The 22,021-nt window shown below is 40.7% G+C and overlaps 1 protein-coding gene across 6 annotated transcripts in view; it reads right to left on the bottom strand.

Moving 5' to 3' along the window:
• LOC135467991 (protein lev-9-like) overlaps nt 1-20,219 on the bottom strand; it is a 38,950-nt gene extending 18,731 nt beyond the window's left edge. For 2 of the 6 annotated variants that reach the window (XM_064745969.1, XM_064745974.1), the window contains exons 1-11: nt 19,979-20,219; nt 17,985-18,369; nt 16,791-16,960; nt 15,636-15,779; nt 7,871-8,065; nt 4,294-4,485; nt 3,336-3,515; nt 2,457-2,639; nt 1,828-2,016; nt 1,156-1,335; nt 544-628 (exon numbers count right to left, since the gene is read on the bottom strand). In XM_064745969.1, the coding sequence (XP_064602039.1) occupies nt 544-628; nt 1,156-1,335; nt 1,828-2,016; nt 2,457-2,639; nt 3,336-3,515; nt 4,294-4,485; nt 7,871-8,065; nt 15,636-15,779; nt 16,791-16,866 (1,424 nt within the window). In that variant the 5' untranslated portion in view covers nt 16,867-16,960; nt 17,985-18,369; nt 19,979-20,219. The other 4 variants (XM_064745970.1, XM_064745973.1, XM_064745972.1 and 1 more) reach the window with 4 other exon arrangements.
• Nucleotides 20,220-22,021: the final 1,802 nt, after the last annotated feature.

Below are 22,021 nucleotides of genomic sequence, written 5' to 3'. Positions count from 1 at the left end.
GTGTATTCTACCCTTTTTGGGGGAAGGACAAAAATGTTAAGTATAGAGGCTGTGTTCTGTCCTTTTTTTGGAAGAACAAAAATGCTCACCATAGATGCTTTTCTACATCTTAGCAAACTGACCCATATCCAAAACTGAACAGTTTTTCGATACATGTACAGTGACAGAATCCCCAGCAGGGGTTTCGGTAAACATCTGTATTCTTAAGACATAACAAATATGAAACAGAGTGGTACTTATAAGTATTCGTGTGTAGACCAAGGCTCTTGCTGTGCTACTATTGTGTCCACGCACTAATTTAAAAAGTCACAAATGTCACAAACACTTCAACTTTCAAGACTGGATAATAAGGCGGAATCTGCTCTTTGACAACTTACCTCATTCTACATGTTGCAAGAAATAGAGGCCTTTAGTTATGAGTTACAAATTGTAACTTAAAACTTTAAATTTGAATTAGTTTACATATTTTGGTTTAAAGTTACAAATTACAAACTGAACTCTTAAATTCTAACTAAAGGTGTCTAGTATGAGTTGTGGACTCACCTGAAGAAGAACACGGAGCCGACATCTGTCTTGTGACCATCCAGGTAGCCATTCCATAGCGGCGGCGGACGTCCACAATTAATCTCTGGTATGGGAATCAGATAAAACCAGATATTTGAATGGATCGATATATGGAACCATTTATGTCTTCAAGGAATTAATTTCCAGGTATTGCTATATTCAAACTAGTCCACTGGTGTCTCACAAAAAGCCAATTACCATAACCACACAAAAAATAGCTGGTATGGCAATCTAACGTTAGTTGGAGGCACTTGTCACCCACCAATATGGTCTGCATATCATATATCACTTGTGGCAGAGTTGGTTAGCCTAAGGTCGGTGGCTTATCTCATGCACTCCAGTTTCTTTCACCCGTAAACCTTACTCCATCGTAGAAGTGAAAAATCCTTGAGTATGGGATTAAAAAAAACAATCCGATCACAGCATAATTTGAGATTCACCGTAATCCTGTGTATGTCAAGAAAAAATACTCTGGACATTAAAATATATGCAGTGTCCTTGAGGACAGGTGATTTATTTAAATAGTATTGCGTTGGACACCCCCCCTCCCACCCCCTCCATCCCCACCAGTTTATGCTATTGTTTATATACCTTTACACACAGGCTCTATCCCACTCCATGTTCCATCTGCCTGGCACCGCCGTTTTGAAGAGCCAATCACTCTGAAGCTTTCCATGCACGTCACAGTAACTTCCGATCCGTATGTAAACTTTGCTCCCATTGGAGAAATCGTTCCGTAGTCAGGAACCCTCAAGGGACCACAGGAGACAGCTGATTGGTAGAACATATACGTCATATATCTCTTATCTTCTACTTTAACATTTAATCAATCTAGATCGAGAATAAAAAAAATAAGTCTATTAACAAGAAAAATTGTTCTTATAGACAAGAAGTATACTATTCACTAACATACTAACACTGACAGTTGTGCAGCCATACTAACACTATAAGGTGACTGTCTGGATTTGCAATGGGACTATCACTTTGACGCTGGTGTATTGGTAGCGAACTATTTACGTTCGAAAAGACTAGTTTTATGTTAAAGGATTCGTTTGTGCGGAACACTTTATGAACAGGCATCTCATCATGTTGACAGATATGGGTTATTCGGTGTTTACTCAGGTTGACAAGTTGGGATCTCGTTGAAGCTACTAGCGAAGACAAACGAAGTTGTGAGATGACCACTTACACTGAAAAATAGGGAGCCCTATGGGAATACTCACATGTAAGTGAGGCGGTATGGACCGTCACGGAACTACTTACGTTGACAGATAGGGATAGACCCAGACCATTCACCGCTAGCCGAGCACACCCTGTGGGGACTACCGAGCAGTTCGTACCCCTGATTACAGTGGTAGGTGACTCTGTTAGAGTAACTGTAGATATATCCCTCTCTCCAGCCGTTCAGGACGTCCCCCGGGTACCCGCAACTCCGAGCTGAAACATGAACCTCTAAAGTCACAATACAATAGAAGCTTACAAGCTTTCCAGGCGTGTACATTGTAACAGTGATATATAGGACACTATGTTTCACAATTTTTCTCAACATTCAACATGATTGTTCAACCTTGACCCTGGGGAGAGAATTTGTACATTCTCACGCTTCATTTTTCGTGGGTGGACCTCGTGGAAACCTATCCGTAGGCCACTTGTTGACACCAATACTGTATGAAACTTACACAAAAAAGTTCGTGGGTAACTAGCCGAAGGTCGGTGGTTTATCTTGAGCACACTAGTTTGTTACATCCATTAAAGTGACCACCATAGTACAAGTGCAAAATACTCGAGTAAAAAAAACAGTCAAATGAATGAATAAATTTTCTCAAGGTAGACTTAAATTTGGAACTACTTCTAGAAAAATCACGACCACGATTCCAATATGTTCTACTCACCTGAACACGTAAGACGAGGGCCTATCCATTCTCCTTCCTCACTGCACATTGCTTTAGGGAATCCCTCCTTGTAAAACCCATACTCACAGTCATACTCCACGGTGTGACCCGCCGGAAAACTTGTCTGGCCGCGCAGGGCATTGTGGGTAGCGTGCGGAAACTCCGGAGGAAGTCCACAGGCGACTGAAGGTGAATATTGTATTAAGATGACACATACGCAAATGTAGGTACCGAAATCACGGGACCCTGCATTTGTTTGGCCACTCAGATGAGGACGGAAAGACAGCTTATCCAATGAAATGAACGTTTTACATTTTCCCTATTATTAATGATTTCTCTCTCACTATCTGTACAAAGCTATAGATTTTATCAATATTTTAACAATTCAAATCACACGAATCCTGTCTGTATAGGTTGATGCTCTCCAAAATTTGAATTGGAATTTGGTTCCTCTTCAAGCACAGGGTTTTTCTAGTTCACGCATAAGTGGGCAAGCATTATTCACTAGCACTGACGCTACGATCCTTGAATACTAACGTGCAGGTTAGTGGTTTACCAACAAATTCAAAGAAAACGCCAAATGTCACATAACGAAACAACAATTTGTGCCTAAATCTCTTTGCCAGTTGTCCTTCGTTTCTCCTCGGTCTATCCATGGTGTCGGCAGTGTATCATAGGAACATCACGTAGAAACACAGAACCATAGTACAGTAATGTTAGGTGACTTTGGTAGAAACATTACGTGGCGTTGTATCAAAAGTAACGCAGTACAATAACGATACGTCAAGGCTAAAAGTGACGATTACATCTCATCAAAATTGGCTATTTCTTGAGCAAACTCCAATTGTCTTCTCTTTAATTCACAGAAATAACACTCACTTTTCTCGCATGTGGGGGGCTCGCCGTCCCAGGTCCCATCCGGTAAACAGATGCGCTCGAGACGTCCCGCCAGGCTGTAGCCGGGTACACACGAGTACCGGGCCTTAGAACCAATCATATTTGGCGGAACTATCTCCACGGCTCCGAATGGTATTCCCTTCAGCAACGGACAGCCTGCGTCTAAGGTGGGACAACAGTTGGTTATAATGTGTGAGGCTGGGCAATTACTGATTCAATGACTTCTTTATATTAATAAGCATATATATGTAACACTAGCAGTAGTGAATTCATTATTCGAAATTTACCAACATATATTCCATATATCTAAATGATTTCATACGGGATTAAGATAGACTCCTTCATCTTTAACCCAGGTTTCCTCACACTTTCGCGGATTTCCGACAGCCCTAATGTGAGATATATCCGAAAAAGGCGTATTCCAGATTTGGCTCTGTTTCTTATGTATAATGCCACAAAACCAGAAGATGGGTTGTCTGTTGGTAAATGGTATTGAAAGAAATACTAGTTGTTTTGTCTGGTTAGATATTTTCCACATATTGCTGATATTTTTCATGGCTGAAATATGTTCTGCCTATCAGAAGGTCCGTCTCATTGCTACAGTTGCCATGGTGATTCATTCCATTACCGACGTTAAGCTAGCATTTTTGTACGGATATTTTGCACTGGAAAAAATCGGCTTTAACAAACAGCTTCTGTCATTTGGAGAGACGAAAGTTTGGCTAAACGGAGTGCCTTTTCCCGCGCAATGGTGCCACGGGTCCAAGTAGGACTGAAGATTTTTTTTTACCAGTTTACCCACAAATCGTCATTACAAAGACAGAGATGAACAACTGACTAGATAGCTTTGGCCCAATCTACTTTAAGCGGGAAACATACCCTTTTGCTGTATATAGCCGATCTACTTTGCAAGGAATATAAAGAAAGCAAAAACACTTACGTGCGCATGTCATATTTGGCCCGACCCACACGCCACCACCGACGCACCAAGCAGTATCGATGCTCCCGACTGGGGCGGAGAAGTCCTCCATGCAGTGGTACTTGAGCATGGTCCCCAAGGGAAAGCGATCCTTTGCCCCGCCCGTGTGCTGGGCGTGGTGGACGAAAGGTGGTTTATGACATTCCTGATCCTCTGAAATCATGGATATGTATACGTATTCACAATCAACAGCCATTGTAAGCATCAACGATTTGAACTAAGAACAACAGCAACACCACCATCGTCTCCTCCTTTGTTAAGAAACACTTTTTTGGTATAAAAGTGACACGCCTTCAGCGAAGAAGATGGTTTAGCAGGATACTGAACATTGCATTCATACAATGTTCTGACAAAGGGAAATAGGTACAATGGTTTACTGGAGTATGTGGGAAGGTCGTGGGTAATGCTGATCGCCGTCGTGTAAGTAAAATATTCTTGAGTACGGCGTAAAACACCAATCAAATAAATAAATAAATAAATGGTACACTGGACAAAAGGAAGTAGCCCCGAAAATATGAAAATATGGGTTACTGAAATATGGCATTGCGAATACTGGACATAATATTGCGAATATTCCATACCCACATTGAGGAAACTGTAACCATAATGAGAGAATGCCTGAAGGAATCATGCTAACAAGGACGGTGTTCGACAGCTACCGTATAGGTTAAGTTTATTGAAACTCCCTTGGTATGAATCATGTATCCTTTTAAAGCCCGGCTCACACGAGCGCTTAGGACTCGACGCAACAGTCGAGTTGAGTTGAGTTCTTGACTGTATAAATGACGACGCGACTCAACTAGGGTGGATCGCTAGGTGCATACTGGTTTAATCCAAAGTGGCACATCCGACACAACTGAACATGTCGTACGCAGTTGGGCCCAGTCTCTGATGGCAACACGACTTTGGATTGAAACGGTATACACCTAACGAATAGTGTACAACTCCACTTGAGTGAGTGAGTTAATGAGTGAGTGCTTGGGGTATAACGTCGTAATTAACATTTTTTCGTTCATATGACAACGAAGGAACCCTTAGAGTACATGTAATGTGCCATCTGGTTGCATGACAGATTTCCACCACTCTTTTATCTAGTGCTGCTTCACTGAGACGACTTATCGAAGGCAAGTAAGGGGCCACGCCCGAGCCATTATACTCATACGGGACAACCAATCGTTGCACTACCCCCTTCCTGCTGAACACCAAGTGAGGAAGTTACAACTTCCTCTTGTAAGGTCTTATGTGTGACACGACCCTGGATTGACCTAGGATCTACAGCTCCCAAAGCGGACCAACTCCACCTGAGTCCCGTCGTTAATTAGCATACACGAGTGCTGAAGTCGGGTTGACTTCAGCCGAGTCTTAATCTCTTGTTTCAGCCGAGCTTAAGTCTGCTAGGTTATATGAAACAAGTGTGCGAAGTAAACTTATATACGTGTACTTGACATGTCCATTTACGATATGCCGTATTAAACTTGGAACCTGTGATCACGGCAGTACGCACTACATTAAGAATTGCTGAGTACGATGTAAAATGTTAAACAAGAAATGAGTTGTTCGGCCATTATCAAAAGCATGATATGCAAATGAAATTCGGGTTCGGTTTTTTTTTTTTTTGTTTTTTTTTTTCCCTTTTTCATGGTTCAGTATTTCACACTTGCCGACGATTACCATTTTTAAGAGCGATTACACAAAATTAATCCGTGAAGGTGGCAAAACTCAGCCATTAGGCCGAATTATAGTGGAAAGCTTTTAGGGTCATTAATAGGGTTTAATGTTTATAAGGCGACCAATGTAAATGGAAATAGCAGACCTGTTTCAAACACTCCGATGTATCTGTCGAATAATCCAAACCTTCAGGGGTTTAACATGAACGCGTCACATCCTTTACGGTTTTAAATCCACTGGCAGAATGTTTAGAGCCGTGTGTGTAGTGAACGATCATTCAACCCATTGATGTAGGGCTTCGAAGAAAAGATTTTGTGCATAATTCAGGAGTATGGATAAAGAAAATCTTCTATTTGGTCATAATTTTAAGAAGTAGAAGCATAAAATGCAAATCCGGCACAACTGATCTCCAAAAATAAAAAAAAATGCTTCATAGAAAAAAGTATGTGTGTTTACTGATTAGGAACAACAATGACAACAGAGTTCCTTTGCAAGAAAGATAAAAAGCGTGCAAGGTACCGGTAATGTAAAACACTATTGTTTTGAGGTAAACCCTGGATAAGAACATATATAGATGACATACAATGACGGTCATGTTGGACCTGTTAAAAAAACGAATTCCAGGGTCCAGAGCACATAGTGAAAGATGCATTCCAGGAAAACAATAAATTTTTATGAACTTAGACACCCAACATGGCCGCAAGTGTATCTCATCTGTATATGCAATAATGACGAAAATCGGGAGTCCACGCAGATCGAAAGTGAGCACAAGTACCAGTCAATGTTCTAAGCTAGCTATTCCCTATCTTACAACCATGCATGTAACACAGATATTTTTTGTCAAGGTGGCCTACACCGCTGTCAGTTGGGCTCAGCTTAAATAAACCCTTGATAAACATGTGAGCTGCTTCGTTACACTAAACAAAAGTCATCCTTTTTGCGCGCGAGAACTATCAATGTTTTGTTTATTCCTTAAAATATGCCCATTTAATCAAATGTCAGGAATCAAATGCCACGGCTCTTATATCCCTTGAAAGCTCACACAGTGTTTCAAATATGATTTTAATATGAGTTCTCTAAAATCGTTTCGGATTCTCCTTAAGTTTTTATTGCTCAACCATGTCTGTGCAATAAATGCAATTTTTCAAGAAAACCAAATGGTTGTAGTAACAATCTAAGAAAGATATTCCACAGATGCGAGAAAAGAGTATTGAAATGTAACGTACAGTTGGGTGTACATGGACTCGCTATAGTGGCTAATGCGTAATTAATGTTCAGACATCTATACATTGTCTGCCAGCATATAATAGATTGAGTGGGTGATTATTTGATTAATTGGTCTTTAACGCCGTTAAGAAGAATTTTCGCTAATATAATGGCCGTTAGACTTATGGATGGAGGAAACTGGAGGGGCCCACGGAAACCGGGGTGTCCGGAGGTAATTCCACATAACCTGGATATAGGGCCTATAACGATGTACTGACATTGTGATATGAACACTAAATATTGGTAGTAAATTGTTCGCTGTGTTCCATCATCACTCATTGTGATGGTTATCTGAACAAAACGTACCCGTACCGGTCTGTAACCTACCGTATTTTTGTATTTATAATTCATTGGATTGGAGTAACGTTTACTCCATATTCAAGAATATTTCACTTATATGACGGCGGGCAGAACCCACGAGAAACCCACGACCACCCGCAGGTTGCTGCAAGGCCTTCCCACTCACAGGAAAGCAGCAGAGAATGGACTTGAACTCACATACAGCAACAGCATTGTTGTCACTCATTTACTCATTTGCTAACTCTCTTGTACACTTTCAGAATTTAGCAAAATACATGACACATGTCAATCATTCCGTTCTCACTTATATTGGTATTGAGCACACAGCGAGGCTCCTCCCCTCTCCACGTTCCGTCCCCCTGACACACCCTATGCGACTTCCCCTGCACGTTGTAGCCGTCGTTGCACTTGTAGGTAGCCAGGGCTCCGAATTTATTGAACGGTATAATATCAACACGACCATTGTCAATATTCGTGTTAAGCCCACGGCACCGCTGATCTGTAATTTAAAAAAAACACGGGAAGTAAGAAATTTATACTTTCTTTTTGACTTTCCTGCGTCCAGGAATAAGATAGTTGAGCCAATAAGCGGTTAGCCTCCTGGTGGACTACGCATTCCTGAGACTGGCACCTTTGTATCTGTACATTAAATATGATGTCCACACAGCGTTTTGAGTAATTCTAGACCAGCGACATCTAACATCAATGCATTTTCTATCTAGTTCCGCTTATTACACTCATAATGCTAGGGGCGTGTATGTTGCTGCTTTTTATACATTCCAAGCATACATACATATATATATATATACATACTTTTTATGCAAGCAAATATAAATATATGTGTCAGGTAAATTGACAAAGAGACCAGATTTCACCGATAATAGGTGTGACAATATGCCAACTATCACACTATCGTCACTTTACTCTCTACGCTGTAGTCCTTTATATTAATATAGAACCATTCTGTTTAACCTGTAGGGTCAGATTCTCTCGCCATCAATTGTTGTTTCTGTAGTGACATCGCGTCATAATGTGAACTCAAGTCTGACTTGCAAGCTTAAAGCGGCCACTCTGGCGACATCAGCTCTTTTTTTTGCACTTTATTTATACAAACGTGCTCCATGTATTTCCAATGGTTGCGAACTATGGCCATAAAAGATGCCACAATCAACTCTGAAGGGTTGACCTCTGGTTAGCTCTGTAAGGCTGTAATTACATATACTACCACAGCTCTGTCTTCCATAAGCTTACCTTTAACACCTCTGTCCTTTCCGTGCTGGCCTCAATACGGTATAAAACACCAATCAAATAATTATAAATCAATACAGTAATATCGTCGGCCAAATAATGTGTCTGTCCGTACTCACAGTCGTATCAGCTATCAATTTCAGGTAAGTGTCCCCATTTCCCAACTCCCACAGCCATTTTGAATGCATGCTCCTAACAAAGAGGGAAGTCGTGCATAGAATTATCACTTTTGACACACATTTTTTTTTTATTAGTCCCACCTCGTGCGGATCAACATTCAACATTTGTCATTACAAATTTGTACGGGTACAAAACATGCGTACTGGTAGTGGTGTCAGTCACAGAAATCTACAACAGAAACTTGGTTATCTCCCTTGTATGAGCTGTGAGGAGTGTGCAATCAAACATGACGGCTAGAGTTGGACAGTTTCCACTAATTTTAGCTGAGACGACTGTGAGTACGGACAGACACATTATTTGGCGGACAGCATTAGTGTATTGAGGCCAGCACGGGCAGAGCAGTGATAGAATATATGATCACAGCCCTCACATAGCTAATCTATGGTATGATGAGAATGGATGCTGGACGCAATAGCAATGGCATATACTCTTGGAGAGAGAGGGAAAAAATCTTGGACAAAGAAAGAGAGTCCTCCACACATGTGTTAGGTCATTCCCCTCCGGGTAACAAAACATCATCAACAAGTATGTCTGTTTTGATTTTTTCACAAAAGTGTCACCACTTTTTCGATCATAGAAGAACTGACAAATACAGATCTGAAGTTATTCCACTGTGCTATTCAAAACAAATGTGCACCAAAAAAAAAACAAAAAACAAAAAAAAAAACAAAATAACAAAAAAAATAATGCAAGAAATAAATGATTTTATATCGTGATATCTGTTACATGGATCAGGCTTATTTATACCCGTCGGACGCTTCCGCTATTTGATCCCGAGGCCGGAAGTGGCGGTAAAACAGGGAACGCATGACAGATGTGTTAGAATATTAATGTGTACACGTGTATAGGATACACGTCAGAGTATGTTTTCAAAACAGAAGGCCAGCTTCCAGTTTATAGATTTTACTTTGTTATATGACTGTGAAAAAATAAAAATATATATATATATAAAAAAACCTTTCCGCAATAAAACCACGGTACTTCTTAACACATGTAGACCAATCCGACTTTCGTTCATAACAATGCCAGTATATTTATGATCGTCACCGTTAATTAAGCTGGTAATACACATGCATATAATATTATTCAAATATTCGTTCTCAAGGCAACGCTAATCTGACAGCAAGTCAATCATGGTATACATATTTCGTGATATCTTTATACACGCATGGCTTCTAGTCTGGAGATGTAGGCGATTGAAAAGTAGGGGCAAGCAGAGAACGGTATCTGAGGATTTGGACAGCCTCTTTAGTCAGTCCTGACAGCTTAAATATATCAGCAGAGGTTGCGGCCTACAGGGGCAATCACTGGATTATGGTTGAGCATAAGCTATGTGTATTGTGAGTTTGCCTTATATGGCACATTCAAAATTTTAAACTTCAATGTTTTGTTTAGTTTAAGACCGAAGGCGGTCAAATTGTGATATACATTTATCTTAACATAGTACTTGTTCCCAATTTTGGGTTCAGGGCTAAACAAGTAAGCGTTTAAATATTTTTTTTTTAATTAGGCTCAAGTCAAACCTGTCTTTGTGAGTTTGACCTGCGGTTCAATCAAGTGTCTTTTGTACGAATTCTTGCTGCCGAGTAAAAAGTAAAAAAAAAACGACTCGTGGCTCAGTAACAACGAATCACAAAGAAACGCGAATGACTTTTTATCGAACAGTGGCTTTTCTGAATAGATGATGACTTGCATCGATCCTTTTGTCGTAATACATATTTCATATGTCATTTATCGTGTTTTACAAACAGTTATTTAAAAATTTAGACAGAGCTTCAGTTCCGAAATATAGACAACGATGCTGCATGCGTGCATGTAACCATACCCAGAGCTATTGTCAGATTTTTTTTCCAAGTCGCTGTTCATTCATACAACTGGTATTCCAAGATCGAGGTCTGTGTAAAAATATATAGAATATGAGCATTTTTCATTTAATATTTCACCATTTTGCCAAGTTTAAACAGAATTAGTTGAATGCACCAAACCCTACGTTAACTAATAATTCATAAGAAATAAAATGGCGTCTTTGACTTTGCTGATGTTGATGACTTTTAATCTCATCAGACTTGCTGCATCTTCCTGACTGTAATCGGCAAGCCAGTGTTCGGTGTTTGTTTATACCATCAGCCTGGTTTGTTCCAGCTTCGTTTCAGTGCTAGTACATAGTATGAATTACAATATTCCAGTCCCCATTTTTGGAAACAGCTCACAGCTTGAAATATTTTCAAGTAACGGAATTATCTTCCTTATATTTGTATTACTGTAACTTGGTGCACTGTAATAACAGAAGTAAATAGGCTTCAGACAATGTGATATTCAGAGTTTTGGGCTTTCACTTGAATTATATGTACCACCTAGCATATAGTCCTAAATCACTGGGCGTGTGCTCACCCTTTTTCACATTGTTAGGCTTCTATTCTTGCCCCTTTTTCGCATTGTCTCATGCGTCCGGGTGTTCATCAAAGTCAGGTTGTCTCGGTGCGTGTTGGCCCTTTCACGTTTGACTAGACGTGTGGACTCTCCCTTTATCAGTTGTCTCGACGTGTGGACTCACCCTTTATCACTTGTCTCAACGTGTGGACTCACCTTTTATCTGTTGTCTCGACGAGCGGACTCACCCTTTTCCAGTTGTCTCGACCTGTAGACTCACACTTTATCCCTTCTCTCGACGTGTAAACTCTCCCTTTTTCGAGTTTCGAGTCTTGAAAGGTATGTTATCACCCAATGTGTTGTTAAAAAGATGTTCACAAATCGAGACAAAGTGAAAAGGCAAGTCCACACGTCAAGAAATTTTGCAAAGGTGTGTATTCACACGTCGAGATAAAGTCAAAAAGGAAAGTATACACGTACTGCAGACCTCGTGAAAAAACGATGATTTCACACGTCGAAACAATTTTTAAAAAGAGAGAAATGGCTTTGAGCCAACGTATAAATGGTTAGTTGATGCACGTCGAAATTTTAGTACAATGGTTGGTACGAATTTCCAGATAACAGCACAATCAGTGGGTACACGTGCTCAATAACACAAGGCGAGTACAAATGTGACGATATGAAAAAAAAGGTCAGAGATAACAAGGGTCTTGATTACATTAAAAAGGACGGATACAAACGTCGATTCGAGGGCGGAGGTTTATCGATTGTATGAAAAGCACGTGTACTGCCAAAAACGTTGCGATGTCACCTTCCAGGAAATCACTTCTTCTTGACGTGAAATTATCAGCTCAGTAACGAACGTGTCCTCATCGATCGTTATGTTTTATGTACAAGATGTATACATATCACGACGCTGATAAAGTGACCATGTTTTTGCTGTGTCAGAACTCAGACATTGACAGAAGCAAGAAATATGGGTGAAAGATGACGTGAGGCTTTTTAGCTCATCAGAGGCTGACATATTACAGTAAAACTGACACAAACAAGAAAAAAAGAATGCCTATACAATCCATCTGGAGAAAATGTGACGAAACTTAACGCCTGCTAAACAGTGCACCAAGTCCCAAGCTTTCTTGTTCTGATAGGTTCGCGGAGAAAGCTAAAAGCTCTCACGGGCAACCAATGCGTGTGCGTTAGGTTGATCATGGAAACTGTGACGCCATGTTACGTTGTAATAGAAACCTACTAGAAATAGAAACGTGTTATACTAGAGGCTTGTTTTAATAGAAAACCATAGTTTTCAGAGTCAGTTGTAACTTGAAAGATTTTCACTTAAGCCAGGAAAAGGTTACGATATATAAGGCTGTAGCGGTACTCGTAACGAAGATGAAATATTAAACTGTTAGGCTTTAATTGTTATCAAAGCGATCCTCCCCCCCAGCTTCTGGAGCCCCACGGGGCCATCCGTCTTTAAGATGTGCTTGAATCAGTCCTCACTTATATGGCTGAATCCCCCGTGTAACGGTCCGCTAACACCATTACATAATATCTCCAATATCCCTTAATCTCCGCACAAAATAACCGATTTTCTATCGAATGATCATATCATAACTTTACCATTCCGCGGTAAGATGAGCGCTGTGATCAATTCTCCTGAAAAATCACTCTTTCTTTATTTTTTTTTAAACAACGGTGCACGTGACGCATGGCGAGGCGCCATTCCTAATTACGGGATGCAGCACAAAAGAGCGGGGAACTTGGGTGAAGTAATCTTGATTAATTCCCGCCACTGGGCGGCTGCCTTGACCTCAACCCACCCTCGATACAAAGGCGCTTTTATTGGGATGTTTCCAATACTTTAAACCCCCATCGGGTTACAGACGCCCGTATAAAAAAGTAAATGACACAGAAACGAAATACAAAATTAATTCTTTCTTTCATTTCGCGGGAAATAGCCCATATCTGGAAAACAAGTTTTGATCAAATATTGCTTTCGCTATTTCATTTCTGGTGCGGTTGATATATAGCTCTGAATGGTGTTTAGCTTAGATGACGGTGATAAACATTAACTAGACGATGTCGCGGATTTTTGTTACGTAAAATACTATCAAGTTAATGTTAGCAGTAATTCGTGTTCCAAGCGGCTTATTACATGTGACAAATGATTTAAAAATAATAAATGACTTAGAGGAGAAACCCGGGAAAGTAAGTAATCACGGTTTCCGGAATTCAAATCGATCAGAAGGTATTTTTTTGCTACGTTTATTACACGTCGTTATTTGAATTCAAACCCCGCATGACAATCGGGAATTCTAAACATGCAGTTGATCAAGGGTCTTCATGAAGTTTGACAGGTCATTTGACCGAACATATCATTTTCCCTATTCAAAATCATCAAAGTGCGTTGTCTCTGTTTGTAATTCACTTCGGATGTGACGTGATACAGTTTGAGTTCCATTGAATGATAGCTGTAATCTTATTTTATACATCAGTGTTCCAAGTTTCTCAAACATGATGCACCACATGGCTTCGAATGAATTCCTGACTAAAACCTGATTTATAGAGTTACTAAGCGCGTCACAAAAAATGTCTGTTGCCGTTTAGATATGTTTTCTCCTCTCTTTCTAAATATCTGAGGGATATTATTGTTTGTTTTTTCTTCTAAATCATAAACATAATCACATGCAGTACAAATTTGGCTGACACACTCAAAATAAAAACACTGGTTCACATAGTGGGAAAGATTTCAGATACATGCATTATAATAGCTAGCAAATATACATATGCTGAAATGTATCCTTCTCCGGTGTGTTCTACTTTTAATACGTGGTTATTACCTCATAAATATAACTGTCATTTGTCATTTCGAAATTCAATAATTTTGTCTTCATACATCCTGTTTTCACAAAGTTTCTCCGATGATAAGTTATAACTTTGTTATGGGATGATTCAGAAACAATTCTATAATTTAGAGAATGGACGTTTATTGTTGAATTTGGGCCATTATAAGTCCACGACTAATGTTCCTGTCTGCCATATGACATCGGGGATGCTTCTAGAATCACTAATAACCATACTGCAACCATACAAACGCCAAACATCTTCGAAGATTTCCGCCGTTCCATCTAGAGAATGATTGTATACAGGAAGCAACCTTCAGACGAAAGAAAATGGATAATACGATTTTAGAACCTATCTCAGGACTTTCAGAGTATAGACATATTTCATTATTCCAGAGACTTCTATCTCATGACTGACGACCTAATGGAGTAGTCTTTTTCATATACCTATCTGTCTACCGCATCCGATACAAGCCATCTGATACAAGGTTTTGTATCAGATGATGACTTCAGCACTCTTTCTGGGACTACTTTGAACCTTGCCTGTGCCCTCTACCGGGGACACCCATGAACTATAATTGGGATATCACTATACAAGTCCAAGACATTATGCTTCAACAGGTATGTCATACAGCACTGGAATCAATAAATGCTTTGAGTTTTACGTTATACTTAACAATATTTCTGTCATATACCGTCGAGGAGCAAATAGGTGTGTGTACATACACTGTGGCAGGGTGGGTCAGCCACAGATGTATCATGTCGAAGACACGAGACAGGATACCTCACCCGGTCACACTATACTGACACCCTACCCAACTGTCATGTTTCCTTTCTCTAGCCCCCACAGTGCTGAGCACCACGCGAGGCAGCGAGAGGTACTATTTTTAAAGTCTTTGGTATGACCTGACTTCGGGGCGGACGCTCTGACCATTGGGATACCGAAGCCGTCATCCACAGCACAGCTGATATATCTGTATGTTAAAATACAGTCTTCTGCAATACAAGAGATTCCACGATATCTACAAGCTGATTCTTTCATGGGAATGGCCTCAACGTCGTCTGACAAATAACGATAGAATTAAACCCTGTTTCTGCTGCCCGTAAGTGACGATTGGAACAATTACTCTAAAAATAAAAAAACGCGCGCACTCATTTCATGCCCATAGGCTGCATTACGGAAAAAAAACACCTGCGCTTCACAGGAAAAACACTTTTGGCCTCTTCCTTGAAATCATTTTGTTCTCCAACAGGCGATAGCGAATGACCTCACACCGGAAAGAGACCCGCAGTGTTGACACAATGACAAATGGTATTCCTCTAGGGAAGATCAGTTAACACAAATGACTTTCTCAATGTTGGCAAAACAAGCCCTAATGTTGTCCGCCTGAGTCTAACCTCAGGTGTTTAACAAACTTGAGCACTTACTTGGGTTAATGCATGTCTTTCCACACTCGCCATCACAAAGGCACTTTTTCTTCGTGCTGACGCAGTCCGAGTCGGAAGAACACTTTTTATGGCAATGTCGAGTGGCTCCTTCTTCAATTCGTTTACACGATTCGTCGTCTACAGCTGTGGAGGAACAAATCACTGTATATGCATGACATTGCTTGATTTGTACACTGAAAATCAGATCACATTACTTGATCTTACGGGTAGTGCTGTTTTTCACCTTCACCGCATACGATACCATGACATACGTTTACTTTACTTGAGGATTGTGGCATGAAATCAGCAAATCTCCTATATATCAAGCTTATATTACAAGCCTCCCTTTTACCATCTCCTCTCTGTTACTTCATCTTCTTCAAATTGTTGAAGTATACCATTGAAGTTATACATTACTACGCCATTAAGTACTTAACTTAACTACTTCTTCTTTTTGGTCTGGACACTGCATGGTTATGATAAAAATACTGACCATGAGGACAAATTATAGTGATTTCGATTATGATGTTGAGAAGAGGGGATCAAGGACAAGCAGCTACCTCAATTTTTGCTGACAAATTCACCAAAAGCAGCCGTACTAACTGGTGATTCTCAAGTGATTAGCTGCTTCAGCTTATTACCCTACTTTTGCAAATGAAGGTAACCATTCCAGAGTTTAATGTAAGACGTTAATAAATGGAAGGCCAATCAGGTGATTGACCAAACAGCAGTATATACACACAAAGACAGGATGTATGCGAAATTTTAACATTTTTTTTTGTTTGTTTCTTTGTAACAATCAATTTGGGATCGTACAACTATACTTTAATAATACGTTCAACTGGATATTTACAAACAGCATTAAAAGAGATTTCATGTTCATGTCATTAAGAAGACGGGGCTGTATAAGGTATCCTTATTTGACATCTTTTGGTCACATTTTCCCGGGTTTTCCTCTTGCTGTTGTTGACTGGTAAGGGAAAACGACCCCAATCTTGACGGGAGTCTGACGGACTGAAGCCGTTCAAGTAGATTTATACATAGCAAATCCGTGCGAGAATCCCATGATAGACTACAGAACGAAGACCTACGATAAATTGCGCATGCTTTACGATTGCAGGGAGCAGTAATGTAACAGCCGTTGTAAAAACATACCTCCGGTAGAGGGGCTTCCCAATCCAAACACAAGCAGCACGCCTGTAATGAGGTAAAGCTGCCAGATGTTGGTCATTGCAGGGTCTGATGTACAGACAAATCTTCCTGGGCACAGCTGTACCTATAAACCTCCCACAGAAATCCCGGTATCCCGGAGAGGATAGAGAACCCTGCTAGAGAGGAACAAAACAGCCTTAGACAAACGGCATCATACACCCGGAGGGAGAAAATGACGACGAAGATGAAAGTATGACTGAAAACTCTGAATGAGAATTAAATCCGATCATCAGTTTCTGATCACACCATGGTAACATCCTGAGGGTTGCCGTCGTTACAGATGGCTTCGGGACACATTGTATGTCCAATCAGTTATGAAGAGACGGTTTCATTGATGGTAACTGTATACGCATCACCAGTCACAGATGCTATATCATGTGAAGTACAACTGTATAGCCTGTATCCGTGGTCTTAGATAAGACACATGTATACATACATATATATGCGTGTAAACAACACATCCAAAAGTACGAAAATTCTTGGCAAGAGAGGGAGGAAGTCAGGCAACCCTTAAATCCCCAGGGGACAATTCTACGGATCAATGAATCGAGGCGGTTGAAGACCTCTTGCATTATAAGTAGTACTTACTTAATGTATCACTGTGAGTTAAAATTCGCCTCACGTCAGTCGTACTGTGTAGTTGCCCGATACCCGATACCCTGTACATACCTCATCCGCACCCCAGGGGGGCACGAGCAATGGCCACCGTTTGAGATGTATACACTGCGCCGCAGGCACGGCATCGCATTAGAAATTCACCATTTAGTAGCGTATTCATCTAGGACAACTGCCTAACCTTAACTTAATTATCTAGACTATCTCTAGTGGACTTTTTTCCCCTTTCCCACAGGGCCACTATCAACTCTCTGTGTACAGTCTTGCCTCGGAAGACCCTTGTCTCTACAAGGAATGGCAATCTGACAGTCAAGCCGGACCAGCGTGAAGGATTCCAGACGGGCGAGGATGAAAGTTACCATCCAGTCGATCAAAATGTCATCTTTAGTTAGATTACGCTCCAACTGTCTATAAAAACAGGCGAACATGCCAAACACAAGCTTGACCCGAGCCGGAGACAGCCAGGTTACTATGGAAGTCCCAGAGAAGCAATTTTCAAAATGACGATAAAAATGTGATTACCTTCTGGTCAATAATTATGGGCAGTTCCGTGCTAACTAGGCACGGGGGCTCCACAGAGGGGTCCACGGTGAGCGAGTGAAACTCGACAGCTTAATTGATGAACTCCTGAGATAGTCTGTGACTGGTACAACCCCTCATGGCCTTGTCGTGGCATCAAATCCATCAAACTGGTTCCTCATTTCACAGCAGCCTACACGATTTAGAGGAGCTTGTCCATAAAGGGACTGGCTATACACACGCATGTAGTGCGGACAGACGTATATGAATTTGTATGAAATTTCGAGGAACGGGTCCGTTGGTATATGGCTGATGTAGTGCGGATGTTGTTACAGTGCAAACTACGTCTTCCGGTTTGTAGTTTCCAGGAATCTTTATGGCTAACAGCCTGAAAAAAAAAAACTCAAAACGCAACATCCTGTTTTCTGATATCAAAGAGGATATGAAGTGCTGTATTTCACCTCCCCCCCACCTACCTCCCCCCACCCCCCACGTGACAACCGACGGGACCAAATGTAGCTACTTAATTCCTTGCCAGAACCCACGGGAAATAAATGTGGTTGCTCGCTAAGGCTGCGTAGAAAGCCGCCGCAACTAAAAGTGTCTGATTTCAGATAACCGTATTTAGTTCAGCTCTTATACACACGGCTTAAAACATTATTCCACATTGTCTGTTCAGTCAAAATAAAATTTAATCAGTTAAAACCTAGTTATGTACAGGTAATAAAACTCTGAAGCGATGGCACTTTCCTGTAAGGTTATGCCACAAAACGGCACATTTTCTAGGTTTGATGGTCGTTTGGGTCAACAGCATTTTGCTGTATTATAGATTTCATAATTATATCGTTAAAATATACAAATAATATTACCCATAAGGTAGGCCCTACTTTGCCATTATCTTTCTTCGAAGTATAATCGTTTGCCGATATTTAGGGTTGACAATACCTTTTTGCTGATGATTTGCTCTGATTTTCGTCTGAAGCCAGTAATCGTCACATAACTTTGTAGCTCTAGAACATCCAAAATCCAGTCTCAGTTATTTTCAACATAAGCGATACATTTTGGTGCGTAGACGGATAGGATATCAACAATGCATGTATTCATGGGCTTAGCACATGCAGCTGATACAAATTGTTTTCCCCTTCGGCAATGCAGGAATTGAGCATATGTGAATTGAACATGCAGCTATTTCCAGATTAGCTGACCCAGTTTTTCAATAGAGAAGCCTTTCATGTCGTCCTCGCCAATATCAGGTCTTTTTTCGTAAACTCTTCAAAAGTCTTAGTAAACATAGAAATTAGTAATTTTACGATTATTTTATGACCGCGTGTATTTTTAAAAGCTTACAAATGATAAGACGTGTGAAGTGAAATATAAAATGCAAGGTTTTTGTGGATTCATTAAGAATCTGTGTACACGGTTGCCGCTAGTCTCGTAATCAGGTGGCCTTGAAGTGATCAGGATTGTACAGAAATTACGATGTTTGATTGATTGATTTATCGCAGTGTTTAACGCCATACTCGAGAATTTTGAATTTGTACTCTGGCGTTCAGTTTTACAGGTGATGGAAACCGGAGTGCCCTGGGTAAACCACCGACCCATGGCATCTTGCATGCACAGCTTTCCACCTGTGGCGTATGGCTGATTTTCACTAGACGTTGGTCGAAGACAATTAAGTGATAGGTCTCCATCGACCACGTGCTTGTAAAGCGCATCACATCGTGTTGTTAAGGGGAAACAAGCGAAACCGCGAGTGAACACTCGTGTAAAATATTTTAACTCATAAAAAAATCATGTCATGAAATAAAACCTATGACTCACGTAAACTGACAAGAAGCCGGAATTCACCGCATTCTTGTGACCATTTGCCAGCTGTCGCCAATCACACTCTCCACGCTATGGTTTTTTTGTATTGAACACACAGTGTCCATTAATCTGCCAATCACTGATGACTTCATCGAGCTGATGATGGGTGTTGAGAAGTATAGCTAACTTACCCCCCGGTGACTCTCCGGGTTATTTCATAACTAGACCGTCCAAAAATGTCGAAGGTACCAAGAACAATTCCGGACAGGATTTGGTTTCCAATTGACCATTGTGAGGAAAGGTTAACTAACATCGCAGTGGTACAGCTCGATCAGTCCCCAGCCTCCAGACTAAGTAACTCCAAGCAACTGAGATGAGATTTGAACACTATTAATGCTGTACAAACAGTCTGTATTACCCGAGCTAAATTTAGTTCTGTTATTATCCCCACATTTGACTGCTCGAAGCGAAGTGAGTCAAACCTGCTCTTTGCACTGCATGTTTTTCCAAACCATCTGCAGAGAGCGACGTGTGCGCTGTGTATATATGCCGATAAAACACAACAATTCTGTTTGATGAATCTTACATGACCTTTAATTACCTTCAGTGAGAAGGCTTGATCAATATAGTTGGAGATCCTCATTAGGCTTCATGCGTGGACATATCCGATCTGCAGTTCAAACACGTGTTTATCTAATCAGATATTGGAGAAGTCTAACTCTGCAGGGAGGGGACGAAATCTATAATAACTCATACGTGGAATACCTTCTTCTAATGTGGAATGCGTTCTAAATATGTACGCTGCGTGATAAGTTCGATCATATACATGAACCAGGATATATCTTATAGGATTTTGTAAATTCCAGCTGAGAGGGTTTCACGGAAGGGAATCGGGATGATCTGGTTATAATGAGTGCTATATTAGCGGGCTTTTGGCCGCACACCCTATATAGCGGCCTATATTGCCACGACGCAATGTCGTGCTATCGCTGTCCTTTCGATGTCGACTTCTGTGAAAATGCCTGTCGATGAAGAGTCAGTATGAGTAAAGTGGCGTGTGAAAGTCGGGATATAGTATCCACTCTGCACATGGGAGTCGAATTCAGAGCAGTGTGTAAAATCTGTTGAGTAAATCTGGGGGTCTAGCTGTGGCAATTGACTTCCGGTTGTTCAAAAACTTAAGATTTAAGCCTGATAACTTTAATCTTTTAACTTTTATCTCAAGCAATTACAGTTCCATTTCTTGTTTATTAGGGTGGGACTGGCATCTAGTGCTCCCTTAAGGCTAAATGTAAAACGGTATCAAATGTTATTAATGTTAATATTAATATTATGTAAACGTTCTAATGCGATCTAGAGTAAACCAGCTGAATTCACTCTTCCTGAACTTTCCATCTCAAGATAAAGTTACTTTCAGTTTTCCTGGTTATGTGCACACTCCACCAATGTGCGCCAATCCACCTCTGACCATCTCTCAGATATAACCCTGTTCATTTTGGGGACATAATTAATTCTTTAAAAGGGGCCTCCGTGGCTCAGTTGGTTAGCGCGCTAGCGCAGCGTAATGACCCAGGAGTCTCTCACCAATGCGGTCGCTGTGAGTTCAAGTCCAGCTCATGCTGGCTTCCTCTCCGGTCGTACGTGGGAAGGTCTACCAGCAACCTGCGGATGGTCGTGGGTTTTCCCCGGGCTGTGCCCGGTTTCCATCCACCATAATGCTGGCCGCCGTCGTATAAGTGTATTATTCTTGAGTACGGCGTAAAACACCAATCAAATAAATAAATAATTCTTTAAAAAAAAACATACAGTTCTCAAGGAGATCATCCCAGGTACAAATACTTCAAATACATATTTATTTATTTATTTATTTATTTGTTTATTTGATTGGTGTTTTACGTCGTACTCAAGAATATTTCACTATACAACGGCGACCAGCATTATGGTGGGAGGAAACCCACGACCATCCGCAGATTGCAAATACATATTGATAAAACCACCCGTAATGAACCTACCTACAAACTACGACACAACACCAGTTCACAAATATCCAAGTGCGAACGTTATAGAGTACGTATAGCTTATAAGAGCAAATCTCTGGAATCGGCAAGAAGACGCACATTGTTCACCGAAAACTTTTAACTGAACTAGAGTGACTGGCTGTCACTCGATGCCTTTAAATCTAGGCAACTCGAAAAATCACCCGGTCTAAAATAGCTCTACAACTTTTTTTGTTA

This window comes from Liolophura sinensis, chromosome 6, assembly GCF_032854445.1.
Source record: "Liolophura sinensis isolate JHLJ2023 chromosome 6, CUHK_Ljap_v2, whole genome shotgun sequence".
Lineage (NCBI taxonomy): Eukaryota > Metazoa > Mollusca > Polyplacophora > Chitonida > Chitonidae > Liolophura > Liolophura sinensis.
Note: the sequence above shows the minus strand (reverse complement) of the source record. Positions and strands in the feature narration are given on the sequence as shown.